Source organism: Talpa occidentalis, unplaced genomic scaffold, assembly GCF_014898055.3.
Source record: "Talpa occidentalis isolate TD23 unplaced genomic scaffold, MPIMG_talOcc4v2.1 talOcc4.8, whole genome shotgun sequence".
In the NCBI taxonomy this organism is placed as follows: domain Eukaryota; kingdom Metazoa; phylum Chordata; class Mammalia; order Eulipotyphla; family Talpidae; genus Talpa; species Talpa occidentalis.
In genome coordinates, this window is record NW_023605194.1 from 5,322,182 (window position 1) to 5,339,467 (window position 17,286).

The 17,286-nt window shown below is 56.9% G+C and overlaps 1 protein-coding gene across 1 annotated transcript in view; it reads right to left on the reverse strand.

The window, feature by feature from the left end:
• Positions 1–211: 211 nt before the first annotated feature.
• The window catches only part of HTRA1 (HtrA serine peptidase 1), a 48,222-nt gene continuing 31,147 nt past the window's right edge, over positions 212–17,286 (reverse strand). Inside the window, exons 4-9 of the mRNA XM_037495735.2 lie at positions 8,691–8,885; positions 7,773–7,805; positions 5,265–5,379; positions 4,037–4,094; positions 2,239–2,334; positions 212–945 (exon numbers count right to left, since the gene is read on the reverse strand). Of these exons, the coding sequence (XP_037351632.1) occupies positions 777–945; positions 2,239–2,334; positions 4,037–4,094; positions 5,265–5,379; positions 7,773–7,805; positions 8,691–8,885 (666 nt within the window). The 3' untranslated portion in view covers positions 212–776. The remainder of the gene's footprint in view (positions 946–2,238; positions 2,335–4,036; positions 4,095–5,264; positions 5,380–7,772; positions 7,806–8,690; positions 8,886–17,286) is intronic.

Genomic DNA, 17,286 nt, shown 5'->3' on the forward strand with positions numbered 1-17,286 from the left:
CCAGACGCAGGTAAAACCGTCTTCACATCCTACTTTCTGAAGCCAGCATGGCCACATGCAGTTGTTAATAACATGGCAAAGCCCCCAGGATGATTTTGAAATAACTGGTAAGACTTTGATCTCGACCCTGCCTGGACAGTGGGGTTGAACGAGGAGTCCACGGACATGATGATCATTTCAAAGAGACGGCAGGCAGCTGTTGGTGAGCAGGGAGAGGAAGCACACGAGGAAGCAGAATAGGAAGGAGTATTTTAATAGCCCAAAATCAGAGTCATGGCGCCCCAGTTCTGAAGAGATTCCTACAAGAGGCAACTCCGGCCACTTTGGAAGCCAGCGTTCACCCGCCCGTGGTCTCCGGAGGGAAGCAGCCACACGCCCAGTGCCACCCTGGCTCCCAAGAGACCGTCCTCTGATCTACGAATTACGTCAACTGCCTTAGTTGGACTAAGATGACGACTTGGTTAAAGGAGGAGACGATCCTGCCTGCACAGGAACGGTCAAGCGATCCTGTCTGCACAGGAACGGTCAAGCCGGCAAGGAAAAGGGAAAAGCACACCGTGTACATGGGCTGCAGAAGGGCGAGCTTCTGCCTAAGGATCTACGACATTACATTGGTTTTGCCTGCCAACTATCAAGGATTCTGCTGCCCAGGACAAGTCTGCTGAATGAGCAACGTGGCGGTCCACAGTCTGGGGCGTCTGGGCCAGCAGCCCAGAAATCATGCAGCGTCCACGGGAGTCTCTGAGGCAAACATGAAGTCCAGCTCATGCTGCTGCCTAGGGGTCGATCTCTTCGGGGATCACGGTGATCATGATGTCCTCGTTGCCCCTGCGCACGACCATGTTCAAGGTGCTCTCCTTCTTGATGACGTCACTGACGTCGTTGGCGGAGACCACCGACTGCCCGTTGATGCTGATGATCACGTCGTTCTCCTTGAGGCCACCGCTGCAACACAGGGAGACACGGCAGTCACATTTCTGTCCCTCCCGGGCTCACTGCCACAGCTGGCGAACCCCTGCACCCCTCGCGGGGCGCAGCGTAGAACCGAAAAGGCCAGAGCACGCAGCGCGGGGGGCAGCCAAGCAGCGTGAGAATGGCCTGGACCCTCCACGGATTGCATTTCCTTTTGGGATGTTTAAGACAATCATCCATCGTGTCCACGGCAGAGAGGTCTACCAGTGCTCGCCTGCGTGGACCCTATGACGGATGACCCCAAAGGAAGCAAGGACACACCATGGACCATGGCCGCGGCCAGCTTGCTGGTCACAGGTGTCCCGGTGCAGAGAGCAGCTCCTCCAGGGGAGGGGGCGTGGATGTGGACACTCCCTGGGCGTGGCTGTTGCTGCAACATTAGCTCTTAAATATGACGGCGGACGGCCCTTTACAGCCCAGCACAGGGGTCAGCTAACCTTTCCTAAGGGGCCAGATGAGAACTACCTTAGGCTCTGCAAGACCCTACTGTCTCATCACAGCAATGCAACTGTGCTACCAGGGCCAGAGCCGCCACAGACAACGTGAGGTCAGCTAGACCTGCTGGGCTCCAGCGACCCTTCATTTCCAGACACTGAGATGGGAAGTTTATATAATTTTCATGTTTTATAAAGGACTATTCTTATTTGGGACTTTTTCCCAGCCATTTAACAATGCAAAATGTATTCTTAGCCCATGGGTCATTCGCAAGCAGGCAGCTCAGGTCCCCAGCAAATAATTTACCAGCCCCCCGTCTAGCGGTTCTCTGTGACCATCACGTCAACGTAGGCAGCAAACCCTGCCTGCTGGCGGAGCTGGTTCTTCCCACATTACGGTGATGTCCCCTGGGCTACTTTTCTGGCGCTGGACAGGTGTGGCCCAAGTGATGGCGACACAACTAGAGAAGGATCTGGAGGAGACACCTCCTGGAGCCCCTCCCCAGACACAGCGTGAGCCCTCGGGGACACTGCTCCCCGACCCTCCTCCCCAGCCAGGCCTGCCCCGAGACTCGCAAGGAGTCCGGCATTGCTCTTTCCACTGGATAAGCCCGGTGAGGTGGGGGCTTCTGAAGACAGGATGTGCCTTCGGGGGGTGAGTCCGGAGCTGAGCCAGCTCGGACGGCCTGACGGGCACGGATGGACCAGGACGTTTCCGACATGTGGTCAAGGGCTGTCACAGCGCCTGAGCCCTGTGAGAAGAACGCCGGCCCCTCCCGCACCCCCAGGAGCCACGGGGATATTTGGAAAGGGGAAAATCAGCCCAACTCACGCTTCTGCCGGGGTGTCGGGGATGACTTCAATGATGTAGGCCCCCGAAAGCACGTCGGGGAAGTCTCGGTGGCGATCCTTCAGCTCTTTGGCCTTGCTGCTCCGGGAAGAAGAGCACGTGCGTTAGTGTCATGTGAGAACAGGCCCTCCACGAGGCCTCACGCACCTGCTTCTCCTTTCCACCCTCCATTCTGATGCAAAATCCCTCCAGGAATTTGATTCGGTTTTAAAGTGCCCCGGGCCTCCCTGGCGAAGCAAGGGGTTAAGTCTCAGCAATATGATGCTACCTGCAGCCACTGCAGCACGAGTTCCATCCCCAGCCATGGAGCTACCCACATGGCGCAGCAGACCTCTCCTGACTCACCCGCTGCTCCCCTCTGCTGTGTATTTCAGTCCATCTGCCTGTTCTGCTCCCCACTCTGTCTCTGGTGAGTCCTCTCACCTCTCACATTCTGGCCTGTACCCAGTTCTTGTATGCATAAGTAAATAAATCTTTAAAAAAAAATTTTGCCATTAAAGAAAAATAAATAAAGTGTCTGACCACTGCTGTCAAGACCCTATTGGGTGAGCGGGGAAGTGCTACATCATTATTATTGTTAATTTTATTAGCTAACTGATTGTAGCCACCACTTGGGATCAGCTGCTGGCCTGTGGAACCCCAGCTCAGCCACTTGAGACCTGTGTGACCTCCGGCTGTGGCTTCTCCTCTCTCTGCCTTGCTGCCTCACCTGCTGAGCCGGGTAACACCAGTCTCTCCACTCGGGGTTGTGATGAGGACGAGGCGGCATGGAGGCCTCCCTAGCACCTAGCACAGAGTAAGCCCCTGACAAACAGCAGCTAGTGTCACAGGGGCAGTGACCACCATCACCACCCACTGAGCCAAGCTTTGAGACACTACATTACTTGGTCCCCAAAATGCCTGCACCATTATCCTGGAGAGCGGGACACTGAGGCACTCAGAAATCAGGTGGCTCCCAAGATCACAAGCCAGGAAGTAGCACAACCTCCCCCGACACCTGCCTCCCAGAGCTTTAGAGCAAGTCAGCAGAGCTCACCTGAGCTTCAGCAAACCAGCCCAAGCCCCACAGCCCTGAGCGAGTTGCCACCACTCATTGCACGAATACAACTGCAGCAACGAGCCCATGACTCACCAAGGGTCAGCAGTATCATGACTACGTCACTACCTGCAGTCGTAGGTCCTGCTCTTTGCCCACACTGCATGCCACAGTTTCAGCCCCGCCCTTCGTGGCCAGGACTCAGGGGATTACACATTTGCTCATCAAGGCTGAAACATCAGGCTGCTGTGAGCCTGGCAGCCACATGCCATAACTTCCATCACTCGGGAAAACAAGCCCATCTGTCATGCGGGCCCAACACAGCATTCCAGGGCCCCAGCCCACAGGGTCGAGCGCAGGCAAGGCAGGCGCCCTGGGCGCGGGAGGTGCTCGGGCACTCCGGGAATGTGTGTGTCAACACAGCAAGTGGTTGCAAGGAAGGCATAAGGGAGAGCGACCCATACCCCGTGGCGTTCAGGCATGCCTTTAAAGGGACAGAGCCTTCTAGAAGGAAAGACCTGCTGTAAAAGTGGAAAACCAGCTCAGAACTCACAAGCAAAAATGAAAGACTGATGCCAAGAGGCCAAGGCTAACACGGCAGCCCCGCCTCTCTTTCTTGACATTACTGAATTTTAACCAGAACATGAGATTGTCTTAAGACATTACAAGGTTTCTCTCCTGGGGTGTCAGGAGGGACCTTCTGAGGTTCAGCTTTATCCTCCAGGGGACGTCCTGCTCACCCACCTGGACGTGAGCGACATCATCCGGATGCCGATATACTTCTTCTTGGTGATGGCTTTGCCTGGGGGTAACAGAAAAGGACAAGCAAAGGTGAGCCCAGCAGACAGGCGTGTCGTGGGCACCGTGAACATGAGCCTCAACTTCTCAGTTCGCAGCATGAAGTCAAGGTCATGAAGGGCTCACAGAGGTCAAACCTCAGGTCAGACCCCAACGCTCCATGGGACCTCGAGAAGCCCCATCAGCTATGGACACAGGCCCAGGAGTGACCCTGCAGCCTCTGTGCTCAGCCTCGGATCTGAGGAAGCTCCTCAGCCCCATGCACATACAGGGGGTGACCCCCTTCACTTTCCCCGGGTCTGGATGAGGGGGGAGCTTCAGCTGGTCTCCCCATTGACCCCCCACCCCAGCACTGTTCCCTCCCAGCCCCGAGGACGGCCTTTCAAAGACATCAGGCGGGCCATGAGTCCCTGTGCGCATGCAGTGGGAAAGCGCCGGCCTTCACCCCAAGCTGGGACTCCCGCCCACACCCATCCGTGACCCCACGTGCTCACTGCACTCAGGTCCCACCGCCCACGCATGACCGGGCGCGCCGCACTGGCCCCTGCATGGCCGCTTTTCTTTGGGAATGCTCTCCCCGCGCACCCCCGCCTGCCCGCCCTTCTTCAGGGCTAGACATGGGAGCTTCCTGGCCACGCAGCCCCGCCAGCTGCCCTCCGGCCACTCCCTGGCCCACCTCCTGCCCTGTGTATTTTCTAGAAAACACATGTTGCTATCTGAAATGAGCTTGTCTGTCTACTGTCATCCTCCCCCAGGCAGGATGTACGCACCCCACCCCCAGGAGACCCTGCTGGGCTGTGGAACCCGCAGCCTGACCCCGAGCAGACGGCTCAGTCAGCATTCGTAGACTGAAGAGCTCCTCAGCCGGGGTTTTCTCATCAGTAAATTGAGACTAAATGTCTGCCTGACAAGGCCGAGGTATGAAATGACGGGAAATGGGGTAGCAGAGCCCCTGGGACAGCGCCTGGCAGGTGTTAGGCTGACGGTGTCCAGCCTTCATGCTGGGGGTCAGAGAGCATCACAGCTCAGCACCCCGACACCGGCTCCACTACCCGCACCCCTCCCATTCCCGACGCGAGGCTGGGCGGATGCCAGGCGTGTGCCCTGGCCGCAGGTCCCGGACACCAGCCAGGCCGGGTCTGAACCCCCTCGGGCTGTCTTGGTCGGGCTTTACCTTTGGCCTGTCGGTCATGGGACTCTGTAAGGAACTTTTTGATCTTGTCAGATGGGATTGCAAAGGAGATTCCGGCTGTCACTTTCAGCGTGTTAATTCCAATCACTTCACCATCCTGAAAAAGCAAGAGGAGCGCAGCGAACCCATGAATCCATGCACCCAGAATGGAGACGGCGTATGAAGTCTCTGAGCTGCTGCAGAGAATGGGGGTGGGGGGCCTCCCCGGTGGCGCAGCGGTTGAGCGCTGGGTTGTGAAGCTGCTCACAGACTCTACAGCGCCAGTTCGATCCCCGGCCACCGGGTGAGGATCCCATATGGCGCGCAGACCTTCCCTGCCGCCCGCTGCTCCCCTCAGCAGTGTACTTCGTCAGTCTGCCTGTTCTGCTCCCTGCTCTGGCTCTGGTGAATTCTCTCACCCTCCCGCGCTTCTGACTGTACCCAGTGCTTGTATAAATAAATAAATAAATCTTAAAAAAAAAAAGAATGGAGGTGGGGACCCGGGGGCACAGGAGGACAGGCCTCACGGGGCAGCGTGAGCCATTAAGCTCCGCCACAGCCGAGTGGACACCCTCTGGTCTCCCCCAGTGACCTCCCTCTCCCCACCCAGGAGGCCAGCATCCGACAGTTTCAAAATGCCATCTGCTCCTTTCAGAGGAAACACATTTCCAGAACCTGAGACTTCAATGGACTGTCCACACCTTCCTGCTTCTCCCACTGCCAAGGTCCCCCTGCTGACACCAGGGAAAAGCCACCCTGCTTTGGGCAGACATGCCTCTCCCAGGAAAATGCCACCCAGGCAGCAGCCACCAGGGCCTGCGAGGCCTGACGGGGCACAGGGGCAGGACCAGGCCTCATCTCCTCTGCTGTCACAGACCGAGTCCCGAAGGTGTCTCTATCTTCCGTTCCAGACCAGGTTCCGTCTAGCGACTGCGCCGCCCCAGAACAAGGCCTGGAACACGAGACCCACCTCCCACTATTTCCCCATTATCCTGAGTACTTCTCTTAAGCAGTTTGTTCTACTCAGACTGGGCGGGGGGCGGGGAGGGGGTGCATCCCTGCTCTCACACTTCCTGGGAGCATAGAGATTCCAGCCCCCAACTCCAGGGCCCGCCCAGGACCACTGCCATCCTGGGCCTTGCTAAGGACCCCCGGGCACCACCCCTCTAAGAGGGAGGGGGCTGGTGACCCTGAGCTGCCTCACCTTGACAGGCTCATTCTAAGGCCTCACTTTTATGCTTTAGCACTTAATTATCAACTAAAATGACGTCTCTGTGAACAGAGGAGTGGGAGGGGGGCTCCTCATTCCAGCCAGGGCTCAGGGCCAAGACAAAGACTGGGGACCAGCCGCACAAGCTCCTTCGGCAGCCGGAGACAAAGTTGAAGGATGTGCCTCTCTGTGACAGAACTGCTGACACCTTCAAAACAAAGGTCTGCTCCTTCAGCTACTCCTGCACGGGGCCTCAACTCCACCGCATTTACTTGTTTAAGACTGAAGGACAGGCTTCCCCAAGGTGTTCAGAATAGGCTTTTCCTATCACTGTCACTGTGGATTTTTTAGAGCTGAGGTCAATTGAGGCCTTGCAGGCTCACTAGAGGCTTCTACCACTCCACTGACGACCTAGGAGGAAAACTGGACAGTACCCAGAATTAGGGCTATCTCCAGAAATAACCTTTTTATCAGAGAAAACTGTCTCTGGGCAGGACAGACATCTCAGGACACAGAGCCTAGCCTCTATCACGAGTCACCGTCTCCTCGTTGTGGGGGCCCCTCTCTCTCCTTGAATCCCAGGTCCCTAGCCATTCCTTAGCTCGGGATAAATACCCTCATTTCTCCTCACTGACCTTGGAATCCATGTCTATGTCGATCCCCCAAATGTACACTGGGGAAGCAGCTAAGCCCAGGGTCTGAATTTCCCTCGGGCCATCTGTAATTAAATGTGTATATTTTTCTCCTGTTAATCTGTCCAATATTAATTTGATTCTTTGGCCAGCCTGAGAAGAACCCAGAAGGACAGAGGAAATTCCCTCCCTTCCCATCAAAACCCAAGCATAACATTTTTAACTCTCAAATCCAGCATGCCTTACTCTTTCCAGAAAAGATAAGGCGGGTAATTTCCAAGGATACAGGACATTCACAGTGTACACTTTTTAAAAATTAGATAGTGAGCTTGGGCAAGTTCAAGTCTGAAAAGAAAGAAAAAAAAAGGGCCTCTCTGGTGGCACAGGCGGTTGAGCGCCGTGCTGTGAAGCTGTTCGCAGCCTCTATAGTGAGGGTTCGATACCGGCTGGCTGGCGAGAATCCCACATGGCACGGCAGACCTCGCCTGTCTCGCCCGCTGCTCCCCTCACCAGTGTATTTCGTCAGTCTGCCTGTTCTGCTCCCCACTCTGTCTCTGGTGCTTTCTTTCACCCTCCCGCGCATCTGGCCTGTACCCCAGTTCTTGTGTAAGTAAATAAATCTTAAAAAAAAAAAAAAAGAGCAAGTATATAGATTTAAAAAGGCCTTACCAGGTTTACTAACGGGCCTCCGGAGTTGCCATACTGAAATTAAGCAAAAATGAAAAGGTTGTGAGTGTCTGTCATTACAACCCACTTCCCTGCCTAGCGGGTTCCCCAAGTAAAAGTTCTTTCCCAAGGTTCGTTCTTGGCAACCTAACATTTTGCTAGGATAGAAGGACCTTAACAGTTTCCAGCAAGTTCTAGATGTAAGATAAATGGGAGTTACTTCTTTGGCTCCAAACCCCAAAGCCAACAGTGAACTCCCTAAAACCCCAACACCTCCTCCCTCTCTTCCCTGTTTCAGCAGCTGGCCGAGTGCCCGCTTGCGCCAGCCTCACAAACCTGCACGGCTCCCCCACCCGCGTGACCCCGCTTTGCTGCTAGGGCTGGAAATCCAGTCTGTTCTATTTCATGAAGTCCACAAGAAAGTTTAGGAATTAAGCCTATTTGAGGGGCTAGCACACAAAACAGGCCGAGCTTCTCGTTTATGAGACAGATGTGGGGGAAAAATTGCTACTTCAGAAATGTCCAGCCTATGGGGGGGCAGCTGTCAGGGGGTGGGCTTTTAAAGGATCCATTGAGCCGAGTGCGGAGCCAGGCCCGGCCTTCCTGGACACTGTCGGTGTAGTGGAAAGGGATGGTGCCCCAGGGCACAGCAAGCACCTCCTGGGGGCCAGCCTCTGCCAAGGTCGCTGCCCTCCTGCCGGGAACCTGCAGAAGCAGCTGGAGCGCAAGCTGCTGGCCCCTGGGTGGCTGGGGAGACCTCTGGACCGCAGACCTCAGCACTTCTGAGCACCCCTCCCTGCAGAGTGCAAGGGCCGGGGACCAGGCCTTCGCCTATCTGCTTTAGGGGCCTCTAGGAGCCCCCAGGACTCTGTCTGCTTCCTAAGCCCGGCTTTCCTCCCCAGCAGGGCGCAGGGCGCTCACGTTGATGATGGCGTCCGTCTGGATGTAGTCCATGTCGGAGTTCCGGAGCCCCAGCTCCTTGCCGCCGCGCTGGGTGGTGCTGACAATCCCCGTGGTGACCGTGTTCTGGAGGGAGAACGGGCTCCCGATGGCAACCACAAATTCCCCGGGCCGCAGCTCCGAGGAGCGGCCGAGCAGCAGGACAGGCAGCTTCCCCTGGAACAGGCAGGATTGGAGACGTCACCCCGGGGATACAGGCAAGCAGGGTGTGGCAAGTGAGTGTCACAGGTCACCGTGTGCACCAGGCCCCGCAGAAAACCGAAGTCAGGCCCACTTCCCTTCCACCCACTAGAGTCAACACGGAGCTGCGTGGGCCCCGGGCACGGAAGCCACAGGCCGAGGTACTCGTGGAAAGGTTACTGGACACATTCAGGGTCTCGCCACACCAGAAGCTCTCGGCACAAACCTGGAGACCAGGAGACAGAGGGCAACATCAGGATCTGGGGCAAGACTGCCCAGGCTGGCTTAGCGATGCGGCGGATCCCGAGCTCCCCCTCCCCCCACCGGGGTAGAAGGACAGGGTGGATCTGCCTCCACTTACCACGGGCATGTTCATCCCAAGCCCTGGACAGCTCAAGGCCAGGACACGCTGTGCTAAGTGCATGCGATTCCTACGAGGGGCAGCAAGGACCCCGGACAGCAGGACCCGAGAAGACCACCTCTGGTCCCCAACCCAGATCCCCGTGCCCTGCGGAGACCAGGCAGAGTCAGGAGCCCCAAACAACTCTTCAAACCGAAACAAAGTCAACTAGGGTCACCAGGGCCGAGAAGAGTTGGATTTCCCTGGAGCTCCCTGGGCCTTCATTCCTGGAGTCCAGTGAGCAGCTGCCCAGAACAGCATTGACCAGGCCCAGAAAGACCCACTCAGGCCTCGTGCCAAATTCAATCCCAGAGTCCTTGAGATGTCCGCAGCAAGAAAGAGGCGAGGGGGCCGGGAAGATGGGGTGGGTGGGAGGATGGTTACATTAGCTTCGCCCTGCCAGGGATGCCAGTGGACACGGTGGGTGACCACTGGCCCCATTTAACAGATGAGAAAACTGAGGCTCCAGGTGACTGGTGACTTGAGACAGAGCAGGGCTTTAAACAGGGACGACAACCCCAAACCCAGACTCGAATCCACTAACAGCCCTGGGCCCCAGAAGCCCCTTCAAATAGGCTGCTGCTGGCCGGGAAGATGCGGGGTCAGAGGAGGTAGGGATGGCGAGGAAGGACCTCAGACCCCAAGCTGATTGCGCCGCCTGACACGCGGCTCCACCCCAGAGCTCTGTCCTGCACCCGAAGGCAGCCCGGCCTGCCCACAAGCACTTACTCTCATGTCTTGAAAATAATGGAGACTCAGTTGAAGACCTGAAGGGAAGCAGACTAAGTGACATTAGCATCGTGAAAGTGGGATGAAAGTGTAACAGGTGGTCCCCAGGAAAGGGGGTGGTTCCAGGTTTCCTGCCCCACCCAAGGGAGGGTGGAGCTGAGCAGGGAGAGAAGAAGCTGCAGAGGAGACTGAGGAAGGAAGGAAGCAGGATGGAGCCAGGAGGAGACCTGGAGGAGGTGCATGGAGCCAAGAGACACGTGGAGAAACTGCGCTTGCTTTTTGGTGGTGTATGGGGTGACACAGATGTGGGTGAGACCCGTGGGGAGGGGACAGTGGCGGGTTTTGTCTTGATTTTGCTTTTGCTCTTTTCCTTCCGGGCTTGTCTGGTTGTTTCTGACCCTTTTCTGTGGGTCCCCACTGGAAGATGCTTTAGACTTGTGGCAGGCTTTGGGGCCTTGCTCTGGGCCAATCCCATTTGGATGGACTTTTACCCGCGAGGGGACGGGTGACTTTGGGTGCTTGATTTTAGGCAGGTTTGCGGGGTCTGGGCTGCCCCTCTCCCTGCCCTGTAACAAAAAGAGCCAGAGGAATAATGAAGAGATGGGAGAGCTATATCTCAATGGTCTGGGGTGGAAATAGATTGAATTTATCAGAAAGAATGTCTAGTGACGTTAAATAAACAGCAACATTGACATAAAAAAAAAAATAAAGAGGTTGCATGAGAAGGAACACCCCTTATCACAGATCCGGGAGGCCCAGCTAGCTCATGGTCAGAGCACAGACCCAGGGCCAGGCGGTCCGGTGCAACCCTGGCCTGAGCGTCCCCCCACTGCCACCCTCAGTGTTCTCCTCTGGAAAGTAGGGATCAAGATCCCACCATCTCACTGGCTTTCTGTGGGAAGTCAGTGACTTAACGGCCTCTGGACGAGCCTGGCTTGCGTTGGGTCCTCATGTGAGAGCGTCATGAGTCAGTTACGGTCAGTGTGGGGTCTGCGCAGCCCCAGCGGTGGAAACCCCAACCAAACAGCAGCAGCTGGTCTGGTCACCCAGGTCTCCGGCTGGCGGTGGTGCAGGTCTGCTCTGACATCGACCCTTTGCCCTTGGGTGCGCTGAGGCCAGGGGACACAGTGCTGCTCTGGGGGCAGGGCTACAGCCTCCCCACGCCCCTCCAGGCGTCCAGCAGCACCCCAGCCAGCTCAGCACAGCTCAGCATGGCCTGTTTACCCTGGGCCCAAGCCAGCCGCCTTGGCCAGGAATGACCTCACCCCACAGTCCCAGTGGTGGGTGGGCCGGAGTCAGAGCCGGTGACGGGCACTCGGCCACTCGCCGGAGGCCCATGGGGGACACTACTGTTTCGTTGGGGCCTAGGAGGGGCCTGCAGGGCTGGGCTCAAGAGGCAGGCAAGGGGACATAGCAGCAAAGGCTCCCAGGCTTCCGCCCAAGTAAGAGTTGCTTTCCACCAACTTCAAGGCAAAGATGGAGTTGAAGCACAGATGGGTGGCCCGGTCCGTGTCAGCTCGGCCCCAACTGGAACCACATCAGAAAGCTAGGGGGCTGGGCTCACTTGGAGACCTCAGTTAGCATTCTGCTCACCCCCATGCCTCCCCCCACAGGAAACCCACCACCCTGGCCTCAGGGGTTTGGACACAGAGGGACCTAAAACATGAGCACAGGCTTCCAGCTCCCTGGGGCTCTTCTCTGCCAAGTCTCAACTCAGTCTTAGAGGGAAGGAGGCAGAGGCTTTGGGGGAGCTGAAGCTTGACGTAGAGGGGAGGCACTTCCCCACGAGGGAGATTGTCGAGGGCCAGGTGCCGCTCACTGCGGTGGGCCAGGCCTCCTGGGACACCGCCTGCCTCCGATGATAACAGGGCCAGGAGAGCCCCGGTCGCCCACGCCTGAGTGACCAAGCGAGCTTGAGATGTGGACACCAGCAAAACGAGCCCAGAGTTTCCCCAAGAACCAGTTCTCACCTGAATGTAAGAGGAGGAAATTTGGGGCCCAAGAGGCCATGGAGTCACACCCTCTGTGCTGGGTAACAGCGACAGGGCCTTGTCTGGGTTTTTATTCACTCAAACATTTCCTAGACTGTAAAGGACAACCACAGGACAGGAAGAAATGAGAGTGGACACGGATCAGGGGGTTGGTGGGGCTTATAATATGAACCCTGAACTGAGACAGGGAGGAATCTCTCACCTCCCAGCTTAGAAAGCCCTATCAAAAGCACCTTGGGGGTCACGACCCATGTCCCCCCGTCTCTGAAGAAAGGCTCAGAGAGGCAGTGACTTCTCACAGCCAGCGAGCGTCCTGATTAAACATGAGCACAGGCTTCCAGCTCTCAGACCTGCATTCCTAGTATATGTTAACCCGGAATTCTAGTCGTGGGCAGAAATCTCTGTACATAAAGCAGGGCAGACCTGTGGGTCAAGACAGATGCTCGTGTCCAGGAGGCCAAAATGCTTTTTGGGTGCCATCTGGCCCCCGCCTCCCCAGGACTCGCTGGCCTCACAAGCATCAGGCCCTCCAGCCTGCTCCAAGGGGGATTGGTGGGCCCCATCCTCACCCCAGGGCTGTCTGCTGGGCGCAGCCAGAGCGGCTGGCTGAATTCCTACTCCATACTGAGTGTTTTACTCCACAGCTGTCTAGACACACGGTCTGCGAAGGGGCCGGGGGAGATGGAGTGCAGATACGGCTGGAAGCTCGAGGCCTTGACCTACAGAGGCTGTGAACTCCGGGCCTCCTTCCCAGGCTAGCCCTGCCCTGCTGCCCACAGGCTGGTTCCCACGCCTGCCACATCAAAGCCAGCGCAGGCGCCCAGCAGCAGACGCTCTGTCTGAGGCTCTGTGTAAAGCGGCCGGGCCCCAACCCAGCCTGGTGGTGCCAGTCCCTCTCCCAGCAGCCACTTCCCACCTGGCCAGAGCCTTCCCTCCGCCTGTGGAGCAGCGCACACGCCCCCTCCACTGCGCTCACGGGAGACCAAGGGGGTGGGGGGGAACACGCCCTTCCCACTTGTTGCAGCAGATCCTCCAGCCACTGGGGATGGAAATGCCCATCAGCGGTGGGCACCAAAGCACAAGGGTGGAGAGCTCATAAGAGGCCACCGAGAAACTCCGAGGCGCCAGACCCCAGGCAGCTGAGGAGCCTGGGACTGCACCCCCAGAGCCTGCAGCTCTCAATGGTCCTAAGTCCTTCTAGGCTGAGGGATGTGGCAAAGTGAGTCCCTCACACTGTCGTGTGCAAGGGCACACTCATCCCCGGGGAAGGAGCCTGCAAGGCCAGGTGAGATGCACACCTGCCGGCCGCAGCAGGTAACTCAGGATGCCGAGGTGCCCGCAACCCAGCCAGCGAAAGCCACTGTCACCCGAAGCCCCCCATGCTGACCGGTTGGCGCCCGCCACCCAGGTCTATGGACAAACAGCCCCGGGGAGGGCGTCAGAAGCCCTGGGTGTGGACTCCAGATGTGCCAAGTCTCTGTTAAATTCCTAAATCCTGGCCGTAGGCAGGACACTAATTGTGCAGTAGATTTGATGCTAAAATCTGGCCGAGGTCGGCGCAGGGCGTGATTACAGAAGGTGCTCACCAGTCATTAGAGGACAACAAACCAACAACACCAGCAATACCCACGGGAGCATCTTCCAGAAGGTCTAAATATAGAGCAACACAAAAATGGTCTGGGGCTGTATCAATTAGGGTGTTTGCTACTTCAGGGCAGATCACTTCAAAGGCCCGAGGTTGACATCAAGAGGAGGCGCCTTCCTCCCTGCTGTCTGATCCACATCAGCCTGTTCTGAGTCCCGAGACAGCCGTCGCCACGCCTGGCGTTGCAGAGATGGCCGATCCCGGGGATGGAAGAGGGTGGTGAGGCCCCTGCGGCGTCTTCTCCAAAGGGGCCAGCACAGAAGGGCCTGGCGGCACCGATCAGCCAGCCCCGCGCCTGCCTCAGCCCCTGGAGACGTGGCTGAGTTAAAATGGGTAGGGTCGGAGGACTCAGAGCAACTCGGGGCCCCGCCAGCAGGCGAGGGGCGGGCCCCCCGGCATCAGGGAGCTTGGGAAAAACTCTAATATGTGTTTGCTCCTTCGTGCAAGGTTTCCAAGGACAGCAGTGGGCATCGAATGTCATGGTGGTCGATGCAAGATACGCATACAGGTGAGTGGAGTGAGCCTAGCCAGTGCAAACAAGGTCACCCCTTGCCAGTGTAGACAAGCCCACCCCTCACACGCATGTCCTCCATGCCGTGTTCTGTTCTGCCTTTACGGCCAGCCTCGGTGCTGGGACTACAACTGCCCCCACTCTGTCCCTGACCCATCCCATGTCTGACCAGCCTACTCTGCCCACCGCCAGATGCTCAGGGCACACAGTGGGGCAACAGGTAAGAACTGCTGTGCAGACCATTCCGGGGGGAAGGTGGGCAAGCGGCGGGGACACACAGGCAATGGGGGAGTTGAAGACAAACCAGGGGAGAGGCCACCCTCTGTCCTTGGGGTGAGGGCCGGCAGGTCCTGCATCTCTCCTGTGGCGGGAGCCCCGCTTGGCGGCAGACAAGCCCAGGCAGGGCGGGGCAGGGCTGGGCGGCCGCCTGCTTTGAGATCTGTGCCCGTGGCCTGGGCTCTGGGAAGGTGAATCAGAACTGCTGGAGCCTGACTGGGGCCTGTCCTGAGGGCTGCTCCAGCTCATGGCTGACTTTGGTCCACTGTCCAGCATCTAGCAGCCAAGTGTGGTGGCCGAGTGAGGATGTGGACAACGTGCACACACAGCGCCGCCTGGCTCACCTGCCCTGGCAGCAGGATGCAGGTCTGCTCCTGGCCCCGAATGAACTTGCACTGTGGCCTTGGGCCTATACTCTGAGTCTCTGTCTGACCACTTTTAAAGTAAGGTTGTTGAGCCTGGTAGTGCCAAGCTCTGACCGTTAGGGTTCTTTTCAGGAGAGCTGGTTGACGTCCAAAAATCCTATTAGCAGACAATGGTGAAATTGGTAAAAGAAAAGCAGGCAGGGGCTTTCTCAATACGTTTCCAGAGAGATCATGTGGTCCCTGCAAAATCCTCCAGCCGCAAGATGCTGGCCTAAAAGCAACCACCCGTCAATATTTCAGCTTCTGGCCATGCTGGGTTTTACCTAACAGCCCTAAGCGACTCATCCCCTGAAGTCCAGAGAGAAGAGCAATAAACCAAACCAAAAATTAAAGGAAAAACTGGCGACTTTTTAACTTAATGAGGTAAATAACTCCTCTCCCTTCCTTGAAAAGTAGAAAGCGCTCCTGTTACTAAAATATTTTTGTTGCTGAATCTGCAAAAGGCCTCTGTGCCGGCCAGCTGCCTAGCACCCTGGCTTGCAGGGCCTGGGGCCGACTGGGCCTGCGTGGTGGCTGAAGTTTGCTTCAAAGGCTAATGTTGCAGCAACTGGCGGCGGCTCAGCCGAGTGATTCAATGCGCCTTCCGGAGAGTGGTGCTGACCTTTCATTTTCTTAAAAGAAAATAGGCTGTGGGGAAAATGACTCGCCCCCCTACCCAGCAAGAACAGAAGAACACACTTGCCTCCTAACAAAAACAAACTAGATCACTGAAGAGTTTAGGGGTGTCAGTATTTAAAACCTGTCTGCGTGACCCCGCGGGGGAGGAAGGCCATCAGCCCTGGAGGAGGTGAGGGCACCAGAAGGTGAGTGGACCTGGGGGCTATAGGCCCAGGTGAGCCGGAGTTTGCTGAGTTACTAGGGCACAGGACCCACTACATAATTTTGGGGACCCAGGGAAATGTAGAAAGGAAATCCTTTGTTCATTAAGCACATAAAAAGGGCCATTAATTGAACTATAAATAAAGCCTTTTTTTTCTTCTGTTCTCTCTCTCACTACTTGTCTTATGTTTTTTATTTGCTATTTAGAGCCACGCTCCCTGGGGTTTGAAGATACTATGGGATGAGAGGGGACACCCGGGGGCCTCAGGACTCAGCGCCCTGCCAGCAGGCATTGGACAGGCCCATGCACCATGCCCCATGCCTGGCTGGGGTGGAAGAGACTTGTTCACCAGGGTCACTGCTGGCTCACCCCATGTCATCGTCTGTGGGACCCCTACAATCACTCTCAGCCCTGAGATGCTGTGGGGAATGCTCACCTAACCCCAATACTCCCTGTGTCCGCTCCCTGGGGGGAAGGCCGGCCTAAGGTGCTGGCACATACTCCATCGGCTCATCAGACTGCTCTTAGAAAACACAAATTCCAAGATAAAATTACGACAGCAGCCTCAGAGCATCAAACCCCAAGCCTGGGCCTCCGAGCACAGCACCTGTGAGCATACAGGTCACGTGGCCATGAACCTGCCCTGCCAGGGAGGAGCTGGCAGACCACACTCCAGAGACGCTTGAGATTCAGATTAGAGAAGATGGACGTTATCCTTGACTGCAAAGCAAGGGCACCGCCTGGGGGATGGCTGCAGGGTTGGGGACAGCCGAAGGCCAGGGCAGGCAGGACCTGCCAGTGCTGACACCTGCAGAGCTCAGCCTACGGAGGGGAAACCTGGGGTGGGGCGGCAGATGGGGGAGTAGAGGGCGCGGAAGGGGCTCAGGTGGGAGAGGGAAGTCAGGGAGATGGAGGAGAACGAGACAGGCAGAGGTGGTCACCCAAAGGCAGAGGGAGGAAGAGCAAGGAAACCACCTCTCTCCCCACTGTTTACGAACTCCGCCGTAATATTTAGTCTCTTTTCAGCGATAGCAAGAGATGTTGACAGTTCGAACAGTCCTTACTCTTGCTGTTTAAACCAGAGTGTCGGCAGCTGCCCACGGCGCCGAGGGCCAGCGGCCTATGTGCCCCGCGCATCAGAGGCGGAAAGCGTCGCCCTCAAGCCTGACTCCGTCTCTTCCGCGCCAGCCCGTTGGCTCCTCTACTTTCATCCACTGACGTCAACCTGGCTGGTGCTGCTTCCACATACTTCCCACATGCTGTTTGGCCAATAAATATTTACAAAAATCAATGAATGTGAGAGCAAATAAATGGAAGGATGGCCAAACCAGCTCTTGAAAGATCCATCGGGATCTTTAAATTGGGGTTAGCCCAAGAATTAGGGCTGCCAAAGCCTACACTTCTGTCCGGGTAACTGACTCTGGATTCAGCCTGCGTGTCAGCCATCCATAAGATCACAGGCTCGGGGTTCGGGAGACGAAGGAAACACCTTATACCCACGAGCTCCCAAAAGGGAGGGCTGTGCTCTCACCCTATTTGATGGGCTCAGCGCCAGCACACAGCAAGCGCTCAATGGTGCT